The sequence below is a fragment of the Diabrotica virgifera genome, chromosome 3 (assembly GCF_917563875.1).
Source record: "Diabrotica virgifera virgifera chromosome 3, PGI_DIABVI_V3a".
NCBI lineage: Eukaryota > Metazoa > Arthropoda > Insecta > Coleoptera > Chrysomelidae > Diabrotica > Diabrotica virgifera.
Genome location: NC_065445.1, coordinates 151,112,604 through 151,139,393, shown reverse-complemented (window position 1 = coordinate 151,139,393; position 26,790 = coordinate 151,112,604). Strand labels below are relative to the sequence as shown.

The 26,790-nt window shown below is 33.4% G+C and overlaps 1 protein-coding gene and 1 non-coding gene across 2 annotated transcripts in view; one reads left to right on the top strand and one right to left on the bottom strand.

Annotated features, from left to right (window-relative positions):
* Positions 1 to 21,690, top strand: part of LOC126882112 (protein slowmo) — a 143,902-nt gene extending 122,212 nt beyond the window's left edge. The window contains exon 3 of the mRNA XM_050646962.1: positions 21,088 to 21,690. Within this exon, the coding sequence (XP_050502919.1) occupies positions 21,088 to 21,546 (459 nt within the window). The 3' untranslated portion in view covers positions 21,547 to 21,690. The remainder of the gene's footprint in view (positions 1 to 21,087) is intronic.
* Trnas-cga (transfer RNA serine (anticodon CGA)) lies at positions 16,499 to 16,570 on the bottom strand. The gene has a single exon. It is a non-coding gene; the product is annotated as a tRNA-Ser (tRNA).
* Positions 21,691 to 26,790: the final 5,100 nt, after the last annotated feature.

The following is a 26,790-nucleotide window of genomic DNA, read 5'->3' as shown; positions in this document are numbered from 1 at the left end:
CCAGTACCACTGAGAATAGCAGTGGACTCAGCACGCATCCCTGTTTGACGCCTTGACTTGTAGTAAATTCTCTGGATTCCTCGTTATTGGTTCTTATTGTATTTGTATTATTTTTGTACATATCCTTTATTACTTCTATTATGTGTCTGTCGACTCCCCTTTCGTTTAGTGTCTTCCATACGTCCTTTCTTCGGATTCTGTCAAACGCCTTTTCCAGGTCAATGAAGCACATATGTATCTCTCTATTCTTCTTGATTACCTTCTCACTTACTTGTCTTAATGTGAATATTAAGTCTTGCGTGCTTCTGTCCTTCCTGAATCCACACTGTGTCTTCCATAGTTGTTTCTATTTGGGTTTTTATTCTTGTCTCTATTATTCTTGCGAATACCTTCCCAGGGATACTTGATATGGTGATACCTCGGTAATTATTACAGTTTCTCTTGTCTCCTTTTTTGTGTATTGGTAGTATAATGTCTTTCTTCCAGTCCTTTGGTAATTCTGCTCTATTTATGATATCATTCATTAGTTCTTTCATGCTATCCATTCCCTCTGTCCCCATGAATTTTATCATTTCCGGGGTAATATGATCCTTGCCTGGTGCTTTGCCCAATTTTACTCTTCCTATTACTTTCTCTAATTCCTCTCTTGTTATGGATTCCACTTGTTGTTCTTCATTCCTTTCTTGTATCTCCCCTATGTTGTCCGTGTCTGCATGAGTTAGCTCTTTGAAATGTTCTCTCGATCTTTCCATTATTTGTTTTTCTTCTGTTAGTACGTTTCCATTCTTGTCTTTTATATTCGGCATCGTGTGCTCTTTCTTTTGTCTGAGTTGTTTTAATGCGCCGTAGAAGAGTTTTTGGTTTTCCCTATAATTTTTTGTCATTTTTTGTCCACATCTCTCCCATGACCTTTCCTTTCCTGCTTTCACCGCTATTTTAACCTCTTTCCTTTTTTCTTTATATGCCTCGTAGTCTTCCGGGTGTTTTGTACTTAGGTATCTCTTCCATTTTTCTTTTTTGTTCTTTATTTTCTCTCGTATTTCTTCCGTCCACCATTCCGTTCTCCTCATGTTAGTATTTGCTATTTTTGTTTTCCCATAAGTTTCCTCAGCTGCTTTGATTATGCTGGTTTTTAGATATTCCCATTTTTCTTCTATATTTGTATTTTTTGCCCTACCTTTCAGAGTATTATCTAATTTTTCTTGGAATTTCTTCTTATATCTTTCCTCTTTTAATTTGTAACTTTATATTTTTTCGTTTACTACCTTTCTTCTTTTTCTTCTGTTGTTCTAATTCTCATTATTACTAGATGGTGGTCACTGCCAATCTCTGAGCCTCTTTTCACTTTCGTATCCTGTACTCTTTTCCATTTGTTGCTGCTTACCAAAAAGTAATCTAAGATTGATTTTTCGTTTCTGCTGTCTTGTACTCTCGTGTATTTGTGTACTTCTTTATGTTTAAATTTTGTATTTGTTATAACTAGTTTGTTCTCCATACATACTTCTATTATTCTTTCACCATTTCTGTTTAGTATTTCTTCTCCTTCTTTTCCCATGCACTCCTCTATTCCGCTGTTGTTGTTTCCGACTCTACCGTTTAGATCTCCCATTACAATTATGTTTTCTTCCCCATTATCAATTTGCATTTGGAGCTCCTCGAAAAATTTATCTTTCTCTTCCTTTCTTGCATCTTCATTTACTCCGTAGGCTGTTATTATTGTCCATATTTCTTCGTCCATCAGTTTCATTTTCACTGATAATATTCTTTGGTGGTTAACATATGTTTCTTCTATAACGTATTGTAGTCTGTTCGGTACAATTATTATCCCGACTCCTTCTTTTGCTCTCTCTTTTGTATCCGCTCCTACCCAAAGTAACCAGTATCCTTTGTGTATTTTCTTAAAACCTTTTCCTTTCATCTTCGTTTCCGTTATTCCTAGTATTTCTATTTTTTGTTTTATCATTTCTTCTACCAGTTCTTCCTCTTTTCCGTTGATGCTTCTCACATTCCATGTTCCCATTTTTATCTCTCCTTTTTTCTGCAATCTAGTTTTCCCCTTCTTTTTATTTTCATCCTTGTTTACCTGTGCATCATCTTTTTCCCTATCGCTTTTCCCATTCATTGCCTTGGTCGTCATTGTTGTGTGTCCAGTCTCATTATTTTTTATTACTTTTTTGGAGTCCTTTCCCCGATGTTTCTGTGAATTTGTATAATTTTCTCATTATTATGGTCCCATTTCCACTCCTTCCCATTAATCTCCAGAGGTTTTTTCCTGGTTTTTCCTCGTGATTTACTATGGTATCACTAACACGAGAATTTTACTGTCACCATTGCATGTGTTTGTCTTTTTAAAGACAAATCACATGCTATGATTTTTTGTGACGGGTATTCTTCAGTTAATGGTGATTCCATGTAATCGAATGAACTATCTTTTAGTAAAGTCGTCCCAGGAACGCAACTCATAAATATTAGCAATATCATTTTAAAGTCTTCTACTTTAAAATGTATAATATATGTCTGAATTGCCGATATGAGTGAGTCAGATTAAATTAAATTATTTAGAAGAATTTTTTGTACTAAGCAACAACATTTTTGTTTAATTTATTAATATTTTGTATTTTGATAACGACGTCCGAGGTTGAAGTCGAAACGTCAATAAAATCATTTTCTAAGTTAAATTGTGGCTTATTTCCCAGTTAAAATAATAAATTAGATACATAAATTCCACAAAGAAATAGCTTCAGAACATTATTCATTTCTCATGGCGTCTTAGTTTTTAAAATATATATTAGTCTGGGCTGATTATCGGAGAATAGGCCATTTTTGGGAAAAGTTATTTACCAGCAATTTTATTGCTGGAATCGAATCTTATGATGGTATATATTAATAATATAGGTATGCAAAGTCCGCAGATAGTGTGCTACTTTTTTTATAAACAAAGTGGCGCCCGAAAATCGTGTTTTTTTTATAATTTTTGCTCTATAACTCAAAAGATTTTAACTTTACACCAAAAACACCCAAATAAAAATTCACCGCAATTAAATTCTGCATAGAGACGTGTTTTTCCCGATTCACTTCGACGAAAACTTTCCCCGGAAAAAGCGGGTTTTTCCAACAAAATCTTTAATTTTCAACTAAAATTTTAGATAAGTAATTGTTAATCAATAATTAAATAACTTGGTAATATAAAAGCCCTTTTTGTATAGATTATAATTCCAGAAGCTGATGGAAATTGAATAAACAGTTTAGCAACAATTGAATTGTTAATTAAAAATTTACGGTCGCTATAATAACGACAATAATTATGGTGCATAAGAATAACTATGATTTTTTCATAAAAAGGCACTATACCTATCTAATGTACTTTACAGAACTGAAATTTGACTATTTAAGATGCCTCAGGAATATTTTAAAATTATAAAGAATTTTTTGGCTTATAAACAAATAGAATATCTCGGGAAATATTAAACTAAATTAAATTGTAAAAACGGCATTCGAAAAACAGCGGCAGGACGCTTCTTTTAAAAGAAAAAACGTTTAATTATGATGAGCAGTTCCTGAGGTACAACCGGTCAAAGTTGACCGGAATTTACGACAAAGATATAAACAATAGGATCATAATTTTCGAACCATCACCTTTTTATTTTTGTCCTCTTTCTCCACACCAATTTTCATATCCTTAAAATACTCATAACATATATTATTATAATAAAAACTATCGATAATACATGTGAAAATTGCCAAAAATAGCAAAATTCCAATCAAAAATTAGGTTGGAGAAAATGTAACTCTCAAAGTTCAGAATCGGTATACGTTAAAAAATGCATTTTCTCGGCTTCCCATGGAGCAATTTCCTTCATTCTTTTTTTGTTCCCAAGTAACTCGAGTAGAGCCATCGAACTAACGCATTATTAAATGTCAAACTTGCTTTTGTTTTGTTATAATAAATTAATTTATTTATTATAACACAAAATTTTAATTTGTTTAAATAAAAAATTTTTAAATAATTATACAGCTTTCAAATGAGAATATTTATGTTTTTAACTTTGAATGGTACACTTGTAGTAGTATAGTATAGTTGATCCAAAAGATGGCATAACCCAGACATCCAAAGTGAAAGTTGTCTTTCAACACCAAATTGATCTATATGGTCCACACAATCTCCAGAAAAAAGTCACACCATTTTGAGCGTCGGGTTTGGGGGGGAGAGGGGGGAGAAATCGGTAAATTCTTAGATTTTTAAGTTTTTCGCCAATATTTCTAAAACTATGCGGTTTAGCATGAACAACCCTCTATACAAAATTGTTCTACATTAAATTTGAAATAAAAAAGGCCCTATGCATAATCCTTCTAAAATGAATGGTTCCAAAGTTACGGAGGTAGTATAGTATAACTGGTCCAAAAAAGGCCTAACCCAAACATCCAAAGTAAAAGTTTTCCTCCAACACCAAAATGTTCTATATGGTCCACATATTGTTCAGTAAAAAGTTACACCATTTTGAGCGTCCGGTTTGGGAGAGAGATGGGAGAGAAGCCGGTAAATTAGTAGTTTTTTTACGTTTTTCGTCAATATTTCTAAAACTATGCTTCAGCGTAAACAATGTTATATACAAAAATGTTCCACATGAAATTTAAAACAAAAAAGATTCTATACATAATTGTCATAAAATCAACGGTTCCAGAGTTACGGTGGGTGAAAAGTCGAGGTTTTCGATACTTTTTATATTTTTTGGGCAATATTTATGATATAACTATACCAAAAACCCAGACATCCAAAGTGAAAGTTATCCTCCAACACCAAATTGTTCTATATGGTCCACATAATGTTCAGAAAAATGTCACACCATTTTGAGCGTCGGGTTTGGGGGGAGAGGGGGGGAGAAATCGATAAATATAAAAAGTATCGAAAACCTCCACTTTTCACCCTCCGTAACTCTGGAACCGTTGATTTTATAACAATTATGTATGGAACCTTTTTTGGTTTAAATTTTATGTAGAACATTTTTCTATAAATCATTCCTTACGTTAAAGCATAGTTTTAGAAATATTGACGAAAAACATAAAAAAACTACTAATTTACCGACTTCTCCCCCATCTCCCCCCCCCCCCAAACCGGACGCTCAAAATGGTGTAACTTTTTACTGAAAAATATGTTAACCATATAGAACAATTTGGTGTTGAAGGAAAACTTTTATTTTGGATGTCTGGGTTAGGCCTTTTTTGGACCAATTATACTATACTACCTCCGTAACTTTGGAACCGTTCAGTTTAGAAGGGTTATGCATAGGGCCTTTTTTATTTCAAATTTAATGTAGGACAATTTTGCGTAGAGGGTTGTTCATGCTAAACCGCTTAGTTTTAGAAATATTGACGAAAAACGTAAAAAACTACGAATTTGCAGATTTCTCCCCCCCCCCCTCTCTCCCCCCAAACCCGACGCTTAAAATGGTGTAACTTTTTTCTGAACATTATGTGGACCATATAGAACAATTTGGTGTTGGAGGATAACTTTCACTTTGGATGTCTGGGTTTGGCTCTAACTATACCATACTATAGTAAGTTTATCTAAAAAAAGCCTACAACTGGAAAAAATCTGTAGTTTTCTGTTCTTATAAATAAATTAATCTATTATAACAAAACAAAAGCAAGTTTGACATTTATTAATGCGTTATTTCGATGGCTCTACTCGAGTTATTAGGGAACAAAAAAAGAATGAAGGAAATTGGTCCATGGGAAGCCGAGAAAATGCATTTTTTAACGTATACCGATTTTGAACTTTGATGGTTACATTTTTTCCAACCTAATTTTTGATTGGAATTTTGCTATTTTTGGCAATTTTCACACGTATTATCGATAGTTTTTATTATAATAATATATGTTATAAGTATTTTAAAGATATGAAAATTGGTGTGGAGAAAGAGGACAAAAATAAAAAGGTGATGGTTTGAAAATTATGATCCTATTGTTTATATCTTTGCCGTAAATTCCGGTCAACTTTGACCGGTTGTATCTCAGGAACCACTCGTAATAATTAAACATTTTTTCTTTTAAAAGAAGCGTCCTGCCACTGATTTTCGAATGCCGTTTTCATAATTTAATTTAGTTAAATATTTCCCGAGATATTCTATTTGTTTATAAGCCAAAAAATTGTTTATAATTTTAAAATATTCCTGAGGCCGCCTAAATATTCCAATTTTAATTCTGTAAAGTACATTAGATAGGTATAGTGTATTTTTATGAAAAAATCATGGTTATTCTTATGCACCATAATTATTGTCGTTATTATGGCGACCGTAAATTTTTAATTAACAATTCAATTGGTTTATTCTTTAATTTATTGTTTAATAATGCTATCAGTTTCGTTTAGTACTGATATCTAAATACTCTGGGCTAATTAGCAAAATGCACGGAAAAGTTATTTACCAGCAATTTTATTGCTGGAATCGAATCTTATGATTGTATATATTAAGGTGATACAGTAGCGATCAACAGGTAGCAAAAACGCGTTCCAAGATTGCGGCTGTAATTTTGAATATTTTTTCGAGATATTTGGCACACGTATTCGTAATAGGTATAATAAAGAATGGCGGTACAGAGCCCAATTTGAAAAATATATTAATATGTGGAAATTACTTTGTAATTAAATACAATATTTAAAAAACGAGCCTATACCGCCATTAAGAAGAACAAAAAAATACACTTTCTTCAAATAAACTTTTTTATCCGATGCCTAGATTTTGTGTCATTTTGGAACTACTAAAATTTTTTATTTCATTAGTAGTTCCAAAATGACACAAAATCTAGGCATCGGATAAAAAAGTTTATTTGAAGAAAGTGTATTTTTTTGTTCTTCTCAATGGCGGTACAGGCTCGTTTTTTTTAATATTGTATTTAATTACAGAGTAATTTCCACATATTAATATATTTTTCAAATTGGGCTCTGTACCGATCTTCTTTATTATATTACGAATATGTGTGCCAAATATCTCGAAAAAATATTCAAAATTACAGCCGCAATCTTGGAACGCGTTTTCGCTACCTGTTGATCGCTACTGTTTCCTCTTAATAATATATTTGTAGGTATGCAAAGTCCTCAGATAGTGTGCTACTTTTTTTATAAACAAAATGGCGCCCGAAAATCGTGTTTTTTTTTTCAATTTTTGCTCTATAACTCCAAAGATTTTAACTTTACACTAAAAACACCCAAATAAAAATTCATCGTAATTAAATTCGGCATAGAGACGTGTTTTTCCTGATTTAGTTCGACGAAAACTTTCCCCGGAAAATGCGGGTTTTCCAATGGAATCTTTAATTTTCAACTAAAATTTCAGGTAAGTAATTGTTTGTCAATAATTAAATAACTTGGTGGTATAAAAGCTCTTTTCGTATAGACACAGCCTCCTACAGTTACAAGCCATGAACTAGAAATTTGGCAACGTCAATGGGTAGTCCTATTCGAATGTGGCCAGCTGATTGCAGTGCATTGAGAACTATGTATAAATTATATTTTTTTACTTAATACTAAATGTTTTTATGTGTCTAGGCAGTTATTTAAGTTATATTATTGGACTAATATTATTGATATTGTAATTGTACTACAATGTAAGGGCTTATAATATAGCTACGGATTATGTAAACTTTACAAAAATAACGTATTTGTGAACAAAGCGCAAAATATATTTATCTTGTTGCATAAAAAATCTTAAGCAATATATTTTAAATAATTTTACTAAAAATGAAAATAATAGTAAACATGCAAAAAAAGCAGATAAACGTAAAAATAAAGAAATAAAAGGAACTGTTGAAACTATACCCAATAAGAAAATTATCAACGTTAACAAAATAATAGTCATTTTTAGTCAAGTCCAATTTAAGCGGTGTTCAGACTGATTGTTATCTCTCAATATGTTTCAAATCAGTATCGTTAACTTTGTAAAAATACGGAAAATTTTTTATTTCATTAGTAGTTCCAAAATGACACAAAATCTAGGCATCGGATAAAAAAGTTTATTTGAAGAAAGTGTATTTTTTTGTTCTTCTCAATGGCGGTACAGGCTCGTTTTTTTAATATTGTATTTAATTACAGAGTAATTTCCACATATTAATATATTTTTCAAATTGGGTTCTGTACCGCTATTCTTTATTATATTACGAATATGTGTGCCAAATATCTCAAAAAATTATTCAAAATTACAGCCGCAATCTTGGAACGCGTTTTCGCTACCTGTTGATCGCTACTGTTTCTTCTTAATAATATATATGTAGGTATGCAAAGTCCTCAGATAGTGTGCTACTTTTTTTATAAACAAAATGGCGCCCGAAAATCGTGTTTTTTTCAATTTTTGCTGTATAACTCCAAAGATTTTAACTTCACACTAAAAACACCCAAATAAAAATTCATCGTAATTAAATTCGGCATAGAGACGTGTTTTTCCCGATTTAGTTCGACGAAAACTTTCCCCGGAAAATGCGGGTTTTCCAAGAGAATCTTCAATTTTCAACTAAAATTTCAGGTAAGTAATTGTTTGTCAATAATTAAATAACTTGGTAGTATAAAAGCTCTTTTCGTATAGACACAGCCTCCTACAGTTACAGTAACTGTAGGAGGCTGTGGTATAGATTATAATTCCAGAAGCGGATGGAAATTGAATTAACAGTTTAGCAACAATTGAATTGTTAATTAAAAATTTACGGTCGCTATAATAACCGCAATAATTATGATGCATAAGAATAACTATAATTTTTGTATAAAATGACACTATACCTATCTAATGTACTTTACAGACTTGAAATTGGATTATTTAAGCGGCCTCAGGAATATTTTAAAATTATAAACAATTTTTTGGCTTATAAACAAATAGAATATCTCGGGAAATGTTAAACTAAATTAAATCATGAAAACGGTATTCGAAAAAAATCGGCAGGACGCTTCTTTTAAAAGAAAAAATGTTTAATTGTGTTGTGTGGTTCCTGAGATACAACCGGTCAAAGTTGACCGGTATTTACGGCAAAGATATAAATAATAGGATCATAATTTTTGAACCATCACCATTTTATTTCCGTCCTCCTTAGCCACTCCAATTTTCATATCTTTATAATACTCATAACATATATTATTATAATAAAAACTATCGATATTACGAGGGAAAATTGCCAAAAATAGCAAAATTCCAATCAAAAATTAGGTTGGAGAAAATGGAATCTCAAAGTTCAAAATCGGTATACGTTAAAAAAATGCATTTTCTCGGCTTGAGGAATTTTCTTCATTCTTTTTTTGTTCCCAAGTAACTCGAGTAGAGCCATCTAACTAATGAATTATTAAAGGTCAAAGTTGCTTTTTTTTGTTATAATAAATTAATTTATCTATTATAACAAAAATTTTTAATTTGTTTAAACAAAGATTGTTTAAATAATTATTCAGCTTTCAAATGAGAATATTTGTATTTTTAACGTTAAAAGGTACACTTGTAGTAAGTTTATCTAAAAAAGTCTACAACTGGAAAAATATATAGTGTTCTTTTCTTATAAATAAATTAATCTATTATAACAAAACAAAAGCAACTTTGACTTTTAATAATGCGTTAGTTAGATGGCTCTACTCGAGTTACTTGTGAGTCACTTGAGAACAAAAAAAGAATGAAGAAAATTGCTCGATGAGAAGCCGAGAAAATGCATTTTTTAACGTATACGGATTTTGAACTTTGAGATTCCATTTGCTCCAACCTAATTTTTGATTGAAATTTTGCTATTTTTGGCAATTTTCACTCGTCATATCGATAGTGTTTATATGTTATAAGTATTTTAAAGGTATGAAAATTGGCGTGGAGAAAGAGGATAGAAATAAAAAGGTGATGGTTTAAAAATTATGATCCTATTGTTTATATCTTTGCCGTAAATGCCGGTAAACTTTGACAGCTTGTATCTCAGGAACCCCTCGTCACAATCAAACGTTTTTTCCTTTAAAAGAAGCGTCCTGCCGATTTTTTTCCAATACCGTTTTTACGATTTAGTTTAATTTAATATTTCCCGAGATATTCTATTTGTTTATATGCCAAAAAATTGTTTATAATTTTAAAATATTCCTGAGGCCGCTTAAATAGTCAAATTTCAATTCTGTAAAGTACATTAAATAGGTATAGTATCTTTTTATACAAAAATCATAGCTCTCATAATTATTGTGGTTATTATAGCGACCGTAAATTTTTAATTAACAATTCAAGTGTTGCTAAACTGTTAATTTAATTTCGATGGGCTTCTGTAATTATAATCTATACAAAAAGAGCTTTTATATTACCAAGGTATTTAATTATTGATAAACAATTACTTACAATTTTAGTTGAAAATTAAAGATTTTGTTGGAAAAACCCGCATTTTTCGGGGAAAATTTTCGTCGAAGTAAATCGGGAAAAACACGTCTCTATGCAGAATTTAATTACAATGAATTTTTATTTGCGTGTTTTTGGTGTAAAGTTAAAATCTTTGGAGTTACAGAGCAATAATTGAAAAAAACACGATTTTCGGGCGCCATTTTGTTTATAAAAAAAGTAGCACACTATCTGCGGACTTTGAATACCTACCTATATTATTAATATATACAATCATAAGATTCGATTCCAGCAATAAAATTGCTGGTAAATAACTTTTCCCGAAAATGGCCTATTTATTCTCCGATAAATTAATCTGCCCAGACTAAAAATAAATTGACATCTTATCATAATGACTATTAAAAACTATGGCACATTCTATCGGAATTTATTTTATATCTATCGATTTATAATAATTCATCGATTTTGCGCGTATTTAATTGTGATCAACAACATTTGCGTATTATTATGATTTACAACAACAACTGGAATCAATGTAATCATTAATAAAAAAATATACACGTTGAGCTACATACACGTTGAGCTACACGTTTCAAAATAATTTTTTTACGGAATACGATGACTGTTCGAGAACCAAGTGGTCAAACACAGAGATGAAATTAATTGACAGGAATCAAAGCTTTGATTATTTATTTTTAAAGATCTATTTCATTAGATGTTAAACTGACCATTCAGCGTATCCCTAAAGGCGCATTTAAATCAAAGCGAACACGAACGAACGAACGAAGGAACGAATTCGTAGGTGTTCGCTTGGTCATTCGTTCGCTACAAAGTAGGGCCGTATACATTGAAGCGAACGTTCGCATTCGTTGATGATCCGGAGTGCATATTGCCCGCAGATGTTTTTAAGATGGGCTGATGGGCCAGTACCAGTCACACATTGTGTGTTTCTTGCTGGGTAAATTTTAATACAATAATAGCTTACAAAAATAGCGGTAGCAGGTATTATACGCTGTTTGAGGGAGCTTAGAAAATAACATATATAATAAAGAACCAGCTTTCTTAAAACTCTTCCTCGAAAAAGTTACTTGCTCTTGATATTATGACTATATTATGTTCAAATAATAAATTGTAAAATTGGTGTATCAAAATAAATTTGCTTTTAATTAATTTTAGCAATTAATTTGATTTGGTTACCTCATTAGTGTTTCTGGGTTGAAATTTATCCAATAAAAACATTAGGCTTTTAAAAGCAAACCACTTCGAACCCTCTTTTTGTCTTTCTCGTCTAAATGATGCCAGAAGCTAATTCATTTTTTTAGTTCAGAGACAGCACAACCCATTCCTATAGAAATGTTAAAACAAGCATCAGTTTTTCTGTTTATTATTTTATATAGCTTCGATTTTGGGTTTCATAGGCATATTCCATATTGCAAAATTATGTTTTCACAACTACACAATAAACAACCCTCTCAAACTAATGTTTGTAAATAAATTAAATCAGTACTTCTAAACGAATTTGGTCGCTACCGTCTATCCACTGTCCACATTGAACAACGATTTCCTTTGATGATTCGCTCACTTACCGACATCGGTTGGAACATGTGCGAATGCGAACGAATTCGTTCGGTCGTGCTCGATTCGCTGTACAAATACAATAAAGTTAACGAACGAATTCGTTCGTTCGTTCGTGTTCGCTTTGATTTAAATGCGCCTTAATATTCTTCAGTAGATCCAAGTCTCAAAGTGACTTCCAGTTTTTTTCATTAATATACAATGACGACTGTACAATTAGAACCACTCCGTAATTTGAAGTTACTTTAGAAACCTTATTTTTTTATCCGGTTGTAGCAGACTTAACACATTTTTTCTTTGCTTCGAAAAACTGTTTTATCGAAGTTTTATTATTTGTACCCGGTACTTTAAAATTAGTTGACATTATTATCCTTATTATACTTGGCAAAAAGTGTAGGTACAGTAAGTAGTACTGTAGTACATCCTACTAACTTATTTTAAATAATCGGTTCTTGCTTCTACCAGAGGCGTACGACACGAGATAGTGAATGGTTGACTCTTCCCAAATTCTACGCCACTGACGGAACTGCTATTTTAGTATAACTTTTAGATTCTCCAATACTTTGTATGTAAATAATATACACTTCATTCGTAACGATAAAGTTATTAGTTTTCGAGATATCTCCAGTTAAAACTGAAACGGTACAGTTATTTTGATTAATGTATTACGCCCCTTCGTTTTACTTTATCGTACTTTGTAAATATGGTAGGGGAGCCCAAGCGGGGATTTTTGCAGTTACTCGAGCGCGTCAGATTAGCATATGGGGAGAAACCTGGTACCCTGCAGATGTACCTCTATCATATATTGGCTCTTAACACAGAGGAGTTCGTTAAGGGGGGTCCGAAAAGAAAAATCTATCCTTAAAAAAACTCGAAATTGTCAGATTGAGATAAGGTAAGTTAAGTACATGCAAAAAAGCGTATATTTCAAAAATCTGACGATTTGAGCGGGGCGTAAGTAAATGGGTGCGTCCCAAAGTTTTACAAGAAAAAAGCGAATTTTTCGCGAAATGAATGACAGATCGAAAAACTAAAAAATATGTGCTCAATATTTTTTAAAAATCTATCGAATGATACCAAACACGACTTCCCACGGAGAGAGGTGGGAGGTAAATTTAATATTTTAAATATGAATCCCGCAATATTTCGCGAAATGAACATCAGATCGAAAAACTGTAAAATACACTTATTCAATATTTTTGAAAAGTCTATCGAATGGCACCAAACACGACCCCCCACTGCGGTGTGGTGGGGGCTTACTTTAAAATCTAAAATAGGAGCCCCATACTTTATTGCAGATTTGGATTCCTTACGTAAAAATAAGTAACTTTTATACAAAACATTTTTTCGGATTATGGATAGATTACAATCGGAAAAAACGATTGTTGGAAATGGAAAATTAAATTAAAAAATGACAAGCGCCCACTAAAATAGAAAACTTTACTTAACTTTTTTTGGTTTTGGGACCTACTCTTCACAACCCAATAGGTCCCCATAACGCTCGAGTGACTGCACATTTAGCATACTTTGCTCCCCTACTAATACGTAGTATTACGATCGTGCAAAAAAAAATTTCAGATTTCACTTTCAGTGTAGGACACACAAGTGTGTAAGACCTCGCAAACTGGACACAAGTCCTGTTTTATTTTTTTCCTGGTATATCAAGAGGTGCTTATTATGAGACTAACTTTTTCTTAAAAAATTTCGTCCCGGAACCCCGCTTTTCATCCCTTTAAAGGCTCTAAACGTAGCTCTTCCTGTACGTTTTGCAAAAAATTTACTTAATAGTAAAATGAAGAGGACTATATTTCCTACTATGTATTTATTTAACACAGCATATGTCTATCACCCACCGTTTAGCGGGACACACACACACACACACACACACACACACACACACACACACACACACACACACACACACACACACACACACACACACACACACACACACACACACACACACACACACACACACACACACACACACACACACACACACACACACACACACACACACACACACACACACACACACACACACACACACACACACACACACACACACACACACACACACACACACACACACACACACACACACACACACACACACACACACACACACACACACACACACACACACACACACACACACACACACACACACACACACACACACACACACACACACACACACACACACACACACACACACACACACACACACACACACACACACACACACACACACACACACACACACACACACACACACACACACACACACACACACACACACACACACACACACACACACACACACACACACACACACACACACACACACACACACACACACACACACACACACACACACACACACACACACACACACACACACACACACACACACACATGCTCGTATCAACCCCTGCCCCGGGGGACATGTGTGTTCCAATGGAAAAGTGGAACCCACATGTCCGAAGATCAAACCGGTCACACCCCGTAATGGAGTGGTACCTATCTGACCCCCAAGCTATACCTCCACCCCTCCCCATCGAAGGACATACCGAATGGGGAGGCGTTGAACTTAACGTCACTTTGGATGCCCTGGGTAATGGGACATCCTTTGTATTACTTCATGTGGTTAAGCCACCTGGTTTTAGGGGTAGCTAGAAGAGCTTTTCTCCCTATTAATGAATAAGTTAATTTTTTACTTTACTTTGGACTTGTGTCCTAAAAAAATGTGTTCCGGACATCAAGGCACCGATCTAAATCGGTGTCTCGCTATCCAGACCGTGTGTGCTCGGTCACTCAGCCGGCGAATTGGCAAAATAAATTTTGTTCTCCTCGACGGCTGAGCGCCCGGAAGGTGTGGCCATCAAGCAAACGTCTGTCGGTACGTGACCTCTATGCTCACATTCCGCGGCCATGGTCCATTTGACCTACCTGAAGGGTACTTAGTGCCTGAAGGGCGACATTTGTGTTTCGAGATCCTGTGGCTATCTCAATGTTTCATTCTTAAGGGTTTTCTCTATATCCAGCTAACTGCTGTCTAGGTCGTCTATGTACCGTTCTTTGGTTTACGTCGTAGTTAGTCAATTCTCTTAATAATCTGCTAGGATGGTTCCTGATATTGTTAAATAATATTTCATGTGCTCTTTCGTCTATCATTCTCAGGACTTTCTTTTGTTGCGTATGTCCAAATACGTATCTTAATGGGACATATCTAGGTATATTCAGCGCTTCCCTGATCATGTGGTTTTGGATGGTTTGTATTTTTTTCTTGTTGGTTTTACACGTGTGCCCCATGCGGCTGAGGCATATGTTAGTGTTGGCAAAATTATACAATTTGCCATCCTAATCTTTGTCTTAAATCTCAGTTTACTTTTTCTACCTATTAGCGATGATAGTTGACTCCTAAGGGCTTTAGCTTTGTTAATCGTTTGTTTTACTTGTTTTACATGTTCTGTAAAGGTCAGCCTTTTGTCCAACATTACGCCTAGGTATTTGGCTTGATTTGACCATTCAATTTGGGTATCAAATAGGGATAGTACCTCAGTTGGCCTGCCTCTTCTTTTTTGGTACATGACGACGTTTAGCGGGGGTGGCGCCCCAAAGTTGACAAGATTTTAAAAAAGATGTTTTCAAAAAAAATTATTTTTTCCTAACTGTAATGAAAATCAAGAAGAAGCCTCGCGGCAATTAATAACAAATAATTGGCTGATTTTTTTATATAGGTTTCATTTAAGGGATATTGCCCATTTTTTAATTACAGGGTGTTACATTTTAAAAAAACCCCTTTTTATACCATCTGAACCGCTTATGCTAGAGTAAAAAAACTTTCAGCGATTACCCATGTGCAATTATTTTTACTCTAGCATAAGCTGTTCAGATGGTGTAAAAGGGGTTTTTTAAAATGTAACACCCTGTAATTAAAAAATTGGCAATTGTCCTTAAATAAAACCTATACCAAAAAATCAGCCAATTATTTGTTATTAATTGCCGCGGGTCTCTTCTTAATTTCTATTACAGTTAGGGAAAAATATTTTTTTTCATCTTTTTTAAAAACTTGTTAACTTTGGGGCGCCCCCCCTCCCGCTAAACGGTGGGTGATAGACATATGCTGTCCGAAAATAAATAGTAGGAAATATAGTCCTCTTCATTTTGCTATTTAGTAATTTCGTACAGGAAGGGCTACGTTTCGCAAAAAATCACAAATTATCCCCTTTAAAGGGATGAAAAGGGGGGTTCCGGGGCGAAATTGTTTAATAAAAAGTTAGTCTCATAATAAGCACCCCTTGATATACCAGAAAAAAAATAAAACCGGACTTGTGTCCATTTTGCGAGGTTCAACCTCTGTTTCCTACACTATTTTTCTCGAAGTTTTGAGTCGCCCTGAGTCTAAAAAGCAAAAAAAAAGAATGTGTGTGTACTTTGTACGTACGTAAGAAGTTATACTTCTATTATATGATTTCAACGAAATAAATATACTTTCAACAGGTTATTTGTATTTTATTTAAAGATTAAACTAATTTTTACTTACTACTTTCCAAAAATTTTTATTAAAACAATACCAAAAATAAAAAAAAAATAGAAAACACACGGATTCGAACCGGGGACCTTTTGATCTCGAGTCGAACGCTCTACCACTGAGCTATACTCGCTTTGCTTTGACAGGTTACAAGATTTCTCATACATACTGACAAATAGACCAAGTGAAGTATAAAAATACTTTAAAATATACTTACCTACTATTATTAAAAAATACCTTATTCCCGAGGAAGACAAATTCAAAGACACAAAAATTATAATAAATATATTTACTAAAAACACTAATAATATATTATTTTCACGCACACCTTATTTTGCGCTACATAACTCAAAAGATGTAACTAATACCATACTGTCGGTGTGCACATGCGCCCAGAAAAATAAAAATTCACCCTCGTGCCTAAAGAAGTATAACTTCAAAAACATGTCGGAAGTATGTCGCCATCGCCCAGCAAAAACTACTGGACCGATTTCGATGAAATTCGGTATGAGTAAGTTTAAAAGAATTTTGTCGAGAAACTAGGCTTATAAAATAAATCTCTCAAAGGGGGCCGAAATAGGGGAGTTATTTAGGGCCAATTTTTGCAAATTTTGACCGAAACGAATGAAACTTAATACAAAGTTAGCTCATCGATAGGTGAATAGAAATACGAAATTTGACATTTCCAAATTCAAAATGGCGGCCAATATGGCCGACCACCCACCTTATTTCCTTACCTATGTAAAAACTTATTTAAGATAAGTTTAGTTTGAAAAGGTCGTTATATAGCCTAAAGATGGGGCTATAAGAAGAATATTATCGTTTTTCAGAAAAAGTTATGGGTTGCCATATTTAAGGCGTCAAAATTTGACATAACTTTGAACTAGATTTTCTCAAAAATGGCTTCAAGGAATTTGTTTATTTTTTAATATATTTTTGATGCCCTATCGGTTAATTGAATGACATTAGTCAAATTTCTTAACTCCCCAGGGAGGGGACTTATGAATTTTTTATAAAAAAAATATTCGAGTGCCTGTAACTCCTTCTGTAATAGAAACTAAAATTTGAAATTTGGCAGACATATATGGTACTTTATTATCTATTATCACAATAAATTTTACCCAAAATATGGCTTCCGGTTGAACCGGAAATGAAAAAAAAATCTTAATTTTTCAGACATGCCCTGTATATTTTTACATATTTTGGAAGAATGCAAAATTACCTTTCCAATGACATAAAACTCGTTACTGTAGCTCGAAAACTCGAAAAGTTACAGTTAATAGAAGTTTTGCTATAATCTCGTGTGTCCTCTCTCACACTGTATAAGCGCGATCATAACAGACCATATTATTATAGGGCAGTCAATGAGGGTATTTGGCTCCTAATTCCATCCTACTAAATCGATTTACTTGATATTTTCGCAGTAAGTAGGGAATATCTCAAGAAACAACGTCTACCCTATATACTATGGCGCTTTTTACCTTGGGGCGGTTCCGACCCCTTCAAAGGGGTGGAAAATTTGTTGGCCAGAGAACCACGGATGTGGCTAGAGACCCATTTCTAAACAAAAACTGTTCTATACTTTTTTTGAGAACTCAATACTTATGGGTACAACTAGTGATGTAAAATTTCCGGGAAGATTCAAACCCCGGAAAGTTTCCGGAAACTTTCCGGGAAGATTGGAAATTTTCGGAAACATGGAAATATAGCATTTTTATTAAAATTAATATAATAAATTATACAAAGCAGTAGTTAGCTTTACTTATTGTTGTGGTATTATGACTACAGAAAAAAATCTGTTAAAAATTAAATGTCCAAAAATACTAAAAATTTGTTTAAATATACACCGTTCTTAGGCGTCAACGCCCTTCGGTAGGGATCTATGGAGGAGTATCACGAAGCCGCAAGCCCTTATCGCTTGCCTTACCGCTCCTCCATATTCCGATCAGACGCCAGTTTATTCCAGACTAAGTCGTAGACTGTATTGAGTTTTGTACTAAGGCGTTGGCCTTTTATTAATTTCATGGCCTAGCTGAGGCTCGAACCAGCAATCGCAAATCCACTAAATTTGTCGATCGACTGCGCCTTAGCTAACTGGGCCGTCAAGACCGACAAAAATTGATTTAACTTAATTAAAAAAATACTCTGAATATTTGTTATTAGTCATTATAATTTAAAAATAAAAAAGTTATTTTATTTAAAAAATATATTAAAGTGCAGCTATACACTGTATAGCTAATATATGCTCTTCACCAGTGAGGCTTTGCCCTGTTAAAGAAGAATCAAGTAAGTTTGCAGCATAGTGCACAGGCTTCACTGCCATTTTTTTTCTAATTTAGATAAGCATTCCTTTTCCTCAGACTTACTGATTGGAAGTAATGGAATATTCTAGGTAAAAATATTCTCTGTATCCTTAAATGCCTCGACAACCTGGGATATTTTAAACATATTGCCTTCCAATCAAGTACCTAATCCATTTCACAGTTGGTGTTAGAACAACTGCTACTTTTTGCAACTTTATCGAAAATATTTCCTCATCCAGACAGTTCTGTTTAAAATTCCGTGAAAATTTTAAATTTTCTCCCTCTATGACCATAAGTATCGGTAAAGCACTTTTAGACACAATAATGTTATTTATACAATTAAGGATTGAACCCATGGACGTATAAATAAAGATCTTTATAAATCTTTATTTATACGTCCATGATTGAACCCCATCTAGTTTTTACAAGAAGTTTTAATGATCTAAGTTTATTGTAGTTTTGAATTTTTTCTTTTTATTTATTATTTTTCTTTTGAAATATTCCCATGCATTATACCCAGTGCTGCTTTTGTGACGGTACGCGCCGGAACGCCGTACCGGCACCTCTTGGGACAAAAAATAAAAAAATCAACAAAATTATAGACAAATACCTGAATTTTTCCCTTGCTCCCAAATAGCTTTAAAACGCCATTATTGAGGATAAATTTAAAAAGTTTTCCCGGGGGTGGACCCCCCTTATGAACAATACCCAGACCCCCAGGAACATTGCGTTCCGGAACCATTGCGTACCGGAACCTTATATTGTTACAAAAACAGCACTGATTATACCTAAACTACAATCACAATAAAAATTCACTAGAAATACAAAGACACATTGAATGTTCGAGGAGGACTTTGATGATTTGGAAGATTGTTGGGAAATTGATGATTTGGAAAATCATTATTTACAATATTTATGTACATTGTAAATCCCAAATCATGATTTGCAAAGTTTATACATTGTAAATCATGATTCGGGAGTACTCCTCTTAACATTCAACATGTCTTAGTTTGTTTATTTCTGGTGCATCTTTATTGTGATTTTAGTATAGTTTAGTCATTTTTAGTATAAAAATAATGAAGATAATGATCAAAACAATGTTCCACTTGGCAGTGGTATAGGTTCGCCGGCCATGTGAATTAAATAGCGCTACTTTCATGTAAATTCAAATTACGTCACTGACTCTTATGTCCAAAAGGCTCTTAGGAAATATTCTCAAAAGTTCTCGGAAATATTATCGAAAGATCTCGGAAACATTCTTGAAAATTCTCGGAAATATTCTCGAGAACTTTTCCATTGAAAGTTTCAGGGAATATTCGCGATCAGGAGAATATTTCTATTTTTATAGGCGAATATTCTCGGAAACTTTTCAATGTTCGCGAATATTCGCTTGGAAATATTCTCGACTCACATCACTAGGTACAACTTACGAGTTATGCGTAGTTGAAAATTGGCCATTTTCATTGAAAAATGACACCTTTTCGGATGGTTTTTTGCGAATACCTTAAAAACTATGCATCTAACTAAAAAAACTATATAAAACTATATATTTAGCTTATAAAAAACAAAGAGATTCGTTCCTTCATAAATCTTCTAGTTATAATACAAAAAGAGATCTGGTAGGTGAAAAGAGTTTGTTTTTTGGTGGTATGTCCATGTATTTGTTGACAGAACTTAAGAAGAACTTTGGATTTGTTGCCCTTTCATTAAACGCTCATGCAAAAATCAGACTGCTATTTATCACCAACATAATTCCTGTCATTTGAAATGTCCTACGTGTCGGACTTATCTAAAAAATCAACATTACTATTTAACATAATGTTTTTCTTGCTGTAAAGTTGATATTGGTATATCAGGTATATATATTGGTATTATATATCTTTTATTAGGTACTTTCTTACATTTTTTGAAAATAAAAACACAAAAATAATCACTTATACAAACACAACAAATGCACATAAATCCTAGAAGAAAATGTAAACACTACACATCTGTACACTGTACACGTCACAAATCATAACTTTCTATGAACACCAACACTTACCACAGTACACATTTTTATCTACAATTTTCATGATAAAATTTGTATTAAGTCCTTAATTAACAACTGGCAACATTGTCACCGCTTCAGTACTTGGGTTTAATAAATCCAAAAGTTAACCAGCATTGAACAACTTCTTAAGAAATAATCTTTGAATTAAATTTGATCATGGTTTACATAATCCATGAGTTAACGATTGATTGAACAACTGGCCCTTAGAGTTGTTACCTTAACACACATTTGCATTGTTTAATTACCAGTTAGTTGTTTATTTATCAAATCTAATACAAAATATTCTTGTTTCAGCTCATAGGTTCTGCAAAGATCTGCTACGCCAGCGAACAGTCAGAAGTAAACCCCTCTCTCCGTCACATGGTCTTAAAAACAATAAATCTTACCTTTTGCCGCCATATAGCCGTCAACGAAACCCTTAAATATACTCCACATCCTTCAGACTCAACCAAAACTCTTCTTAAACAAGAGGCAGTCGTGACAGTAAAGGGAGTACCTCTAACAAACTACATGGAGGATCTTTTAACCACTAAAATATCAAATAACGCAGGCAAAGGTAGGCAAGCTATGGAATGGGTGATCAACAAATTAAACGATGAAGTCAAAGACTTAACGAGGAGTACGGATGAAATTTTTAGCCATACCAAAAGGTCGCTAGACGATATAGCGACCAGTGCAAAGAAGTCGATGGGGGACATCTCACAGAAAGCAAAAAAGAGCCTGGACGACATGCAAACGATGACTCTGAGCTAATTTCTTCTGTACTGTTTCTTTTCGATAGTTAGCACAATTTTTTTGAATTGCTACAAGAGGAAATCGCTAGGTTATCTAATTACGCCTAAAGTCTGATTATTTTGTACGGTATGGTTGTCAAACAATAAAACTGTGACTAAATTATTGTTGTGTCATATTGATTACGCTATGATATATCTTCGATTAAAGCCCTTAGTATAATTTGGAACAATCATGGGTCCCAAAGACTCTGAAATCTTAGTTTAAATGTTGCACATAGGAGAAATTAGCTGGACCACAGTATACTTTGGAACAGATTGTACAGAGTGTTCCAACGAAAATTTGACCCCCCTACCGAAACCAAGATTTTCTTCTGAATTAAAAAAAAAACATGTAAGTTTGTATCGAAATGGGGACGAATTCTCATGCAAAATTCGTCCCCCTTTCACTGCCCCGCATCAACCACCAGTTTTTTTAATAGCAAGTGTAGTCGAGTGGCATATCATTTGAAAGGTATTTTTTTTTTCTCTACAGGACCCTCTATTTTTTTTTAATTTGCTGAATAACTTTAAATATAATTTTGGATTTAACTGATTTATAATATATTTGTTAAGTCCAAAATTATCTTCAAACTTATTACGTAAATTAAAAAAAAAATAGAGCGTCGTTTAGAGAAAAAAAAATACCTTTCAAATGATGTGCCACTGGACCACACTTGCTATTTAAAAAAAGCTCTTGGTTTCTGAGTTTCTGGGGGGTAAAATTTTCTTTGGAACAGACTGTATATCATATTATCATAATTTCACCCTGTGAAAGTTTCATTACAATGAAACGTATGCCTCTTTTTTCATTTATAGTCACTTCAAACTGTTTGGCATTGTCCAGATTTTGTATTGTTTTTGTTAGCTCCTTTTCAGTGACTTGAATTAGGTAGTATAAAAACTTTTCTGGCAACCCATACGTACAACTACATAAAATATATCCCTTTATGTTGAGATCTTGTTTCCCAATAATAATCGTATATAATTGAAATGTAGTTTCCTCTTAACGTGATGTAAGTTCAAAAGGCTCGATTACTTGATCACTTATTATTTATGCAAGCAAAACATTTGTTTTGCATATTATGTAGTTACCATTTTTACCATCACTACATATCATTTTGAAAAGGGTAGATTATAAGATGTCATCTTTGTAAAACCGTGATTTGGAATTATCGCTTAAATGCATGGTTGGTCCTTTTACCGTTTAGTAAATTGAAGGACTCAAAATATCGTTTTTTAATATTTTATTGGCGAAACTAGTCTACCCTATGCATTATTCTCATGTCACCTTTCTTAAATATTATATAGAAAATGGCAACAAAAACTCTTTAAAATTTTACAGTATCAACGCGTATTTTGGTTAACTGATGATATTTCTAGCATAAAAAATCCTCCTAAAACTTTATATACTCGTATTATAATTCGAAATATTTTTACGTAAAATATACTACCCTACAAAACTCACAATTAATAATAATCTATTTTTTCAAATAGTCCAACAACTTAGTTCTATTACACAAAAATATAATAAATAAATTATAAATAAACACTCATAGGCGTAACCAGGGGGGGGGTTTTGGGGGTTATAACCCCCCCCCCCATTGGGATGTACTTTGAGCTCTATACACTTAACACCATAGCCCTCAGAGACCTTCCAGTAGTTGTAACCCCCCCTTAGGATCATCCTGGTTACGCCTATGTAAACACTACTTCCCTATGACTCAACAGTAAAGAATTTTTGAAATAATACATTACTGCACTGAACCGATATCAATACAGATGAGAGAATCGTGCTATTACACTTAGAAATCTGACGCAGGTTTGTCAAAATGACAGTAACTATTTCTCTATGTTGCCTAATCAGTTATTAGTTATAATAGGTTTGTTCTAGCATCAGTTTCAAACGGTTTGAAACCATCAGCGAATAGTGGACCAGCGCGAGTAGAGGGGATAGCACTGGTGACTGTAGTATTATGTTCTCTCACTGACCAACTGTTTGCTGACTGTTTCTGACTAGTTTGACTGTTTGCTAGAACAAACCTAATATGTTCGATTTCTTGTTAGAAATAAAGAATTTTAGTAGTTCCAATGTGCCACAAAATGTAGGCATGGGATAAAAAAGTTTATTTGAACAAAGTGTATTTTTTTTTCTTTTTAATGGCGGTACAGGCTAGTTTTTTTAATATTGTATTTAATTTTAGATTAATTTCAACATACTATGTGTGTGCCAAATATCTCAACAAAATATTCAAAATTAAAGCCGCAATCTTGGAACGCGTTTTCCGTTTTGATGACGCGCTACTGTAGCCTCTGAAATTGTAAAATAATATTACATACTAATTTTTATTTTCACATTTAAAAAGCAAAATAAAGAAATATACAGTTGAGTCCGCGAGTCTTTACCCGTGCGTCATCATTTAAAGCATACGAAATAAGTCGGAAATCTATTTCACGCAACAACAACTGACAGAAAGTGGCTACTGTTCCGATTACGGGTTTTATTATAAAATTTGACGTTATCAAATATATAGAATGTCAAATGTAAGTTTTGCTTCAAAATTTTTGTGCAGAATTACAGCTACATTTGAAGCAGCTTAATAAATTCTTTTATTATTATTGATTAATAAATAAATAAACAATTTATAAAAAAATTCAATACCATATTTTATTTTTGTTATTTTATTCACTTTGACGGAAATCTAAACACAATCATGCTTTACTGTGTGAATGACGTTAGCTTTGTATGTTTTAAATATTAATTGCCAAAATATAATTATTTACCTTAAAATTTCAAAGCCCAATATAAAATTAGTTGTGAAAACAACTGTTTGTGTAATATAAAGAAACTTCAAAACGCAAAAATTCGACAAAAACCGCAAAAAATTTAACTGACTGACAGCCACAAAAGTAAACAAAGCAGAAACGTCAAACAAATTGTGCTTAAAATATGAAAACATACCGAATCGTCTTTTTTTGTACCTATCTCTTTTCAATGCACTGAGTCTAGATGGTTCATAAAAATAACATGTGTTTTTGCTTAATAACAAACGGCAGCTGGTTTGTCACGAGTTTTATGCGTGGAAGAGAATGATGCTAGATAAAAAGTATGTGTTTTATCTCGCCAGGTATTAATGACGTACGGGTAAAGACTCGCGGACTCAACTGTATGTATATACTATCTTTGTTAACAATAAATGCGTATTTCCGACTGATATTCAAATTTCTGTTTTATCAGAATAGCATCACCAACCAGTTAAAGTATAAATAAAGATATGTGTTTTTATAGCTTTAAATATAAACTTTCTTCAACGCTAGCCGCCAAGGCTTTCGAAACTTGTCGATTAATGCCGCAAAATATCCACAAAGAAACAGTGGTACCCTTGAATTGAAGGGGGTTGATAGTTGTAAAAACATTTAAAAGTTCTTCTGAGAATATATTTTTTGGTTATCAATTAGCTATTATTATTAACTCTTTTCTTGTGGCCTTTTTATATTATTTACTAATTTTAATCGGAAATAACCACCATTGGCCGTTCCAGCATGCTTTCAAAATTAAATCAATGTGGCTGCTAGGAGGCAAACAAATTTATTCTGTTAGTTCTTAATGTGTTTTAGATCATTCTAGTTGCGTTTCTTTGTAATTTTGTTTTGTATAAGGATTAATTTAACATTATCACTAGAATAATTAATCTAAAAAGATAATATGCCCAATTTCTGTTGTGTTTTGAAGTGAGGAATGCGAAGTATTCATGATAAAGTTCAGTTTTATCGGTTACCATCAGTGCTACGGTTTAAGCGTAAAACAACTAAATAAGTATCATCTGAGATACAAAAACATAAAACAACTAAATTAGTTATTATCTGAGAGACAAAAACAATGGTTAAATGCTATAAATAGTCCCATAAAAATGCTAAATAACTAACTATGTCCATGTTACTTACGCGTGGAAAACGTTTCAACCGTAGGTTAACTCAGACCCCTTGAGGGAAAGTGGACCTATATTATTTATTTTGCCAATCTTTTGCTTGTACCTACCACTGTGCGTCTAGGTACCTACTAGCAACATTTGTATTGTCTACCAACAACTTTATATGCACCCATGTTTATTTATTCACTGCTTAAAACTAAATAAAGTCGTTCATGTACTTCTACAACTAAAAACTACACAAAATCTACAACAAAATGTTCGGAAAATACAACTAAAAAACTGTTAATGGTAAAAAACTTTAGAAACATGTGGTGCAAATAATATAAGCAAACACAATGTTTGACAGTTTGACTCCCAAACATCAACGTCTTGGAATGCCCTATTTCAGTTGAAACTACGTATGGTTTGACGTTTCGATTCCCACTTCGGAATTTGATCTTGAACGATCGAAGTGGAAATGGAAACGTCATATCAAACGTATTTTCAAGTGACATTGCGGTTAAGTCCCATTAACACATTGCGTGCCACGTCTTAATCGGGATAATACTCTCGGGGGCCACGGCAATGAAAGTCAGTCGTACGTGTATATCAATAATGAGCGACGTGGCCCCTGGCAGAACATCTGTCTCTCATATATGAGCGACGTGGCACGCAATGTGTTAAATATAGTAAATTATACATGTTTATTTTTTTTACTGTAGACTAAATTTATGTTGTAAAACCTGTTTAATTGTGTTATTTTGTTTCTCTGTCGAGATCTATTAATATAAGTATTGACTATGTTACCGGTCGACGCGACGCAAAAAGCCTTTTGATCTGTAATTTTGAGAAACAATACAATTTTTTCTCTGATTTTGCCATTTTCCAAAGGATCACAAGAATGTGAGTTGTAGCAACTCTTATAAACTTTGGTTTACAAGCTATTGGTTACAAGTGTATAGTGGCACAGTTATGTGAATATTCCATCAAGACCTGGTGCATTCTTCATTAGGTGGTGCGGTATCTGCATTATTTACTATAGTTTTCACACTATATTTTTGGTACTTTAGAGCGTTTCACGTTAAGAATAGAACATTGCGGAGATAGCCCCATGTATTTCTTATGGACGATAGAAGCGCGCCGATACTGACTAGAATTAATCATAATCGGCAGTCGAGTATCCACCCGTGCGCGAGAGGTTTGGCAACACTGATCTCCGTAAGCGCAACGTTCTATTCTTAACGTGAAACAAAGTATAGGTTAACTACACTTGAGAGCAAAATAATCGACTCACTTGCTGAATAATACACGTTAGA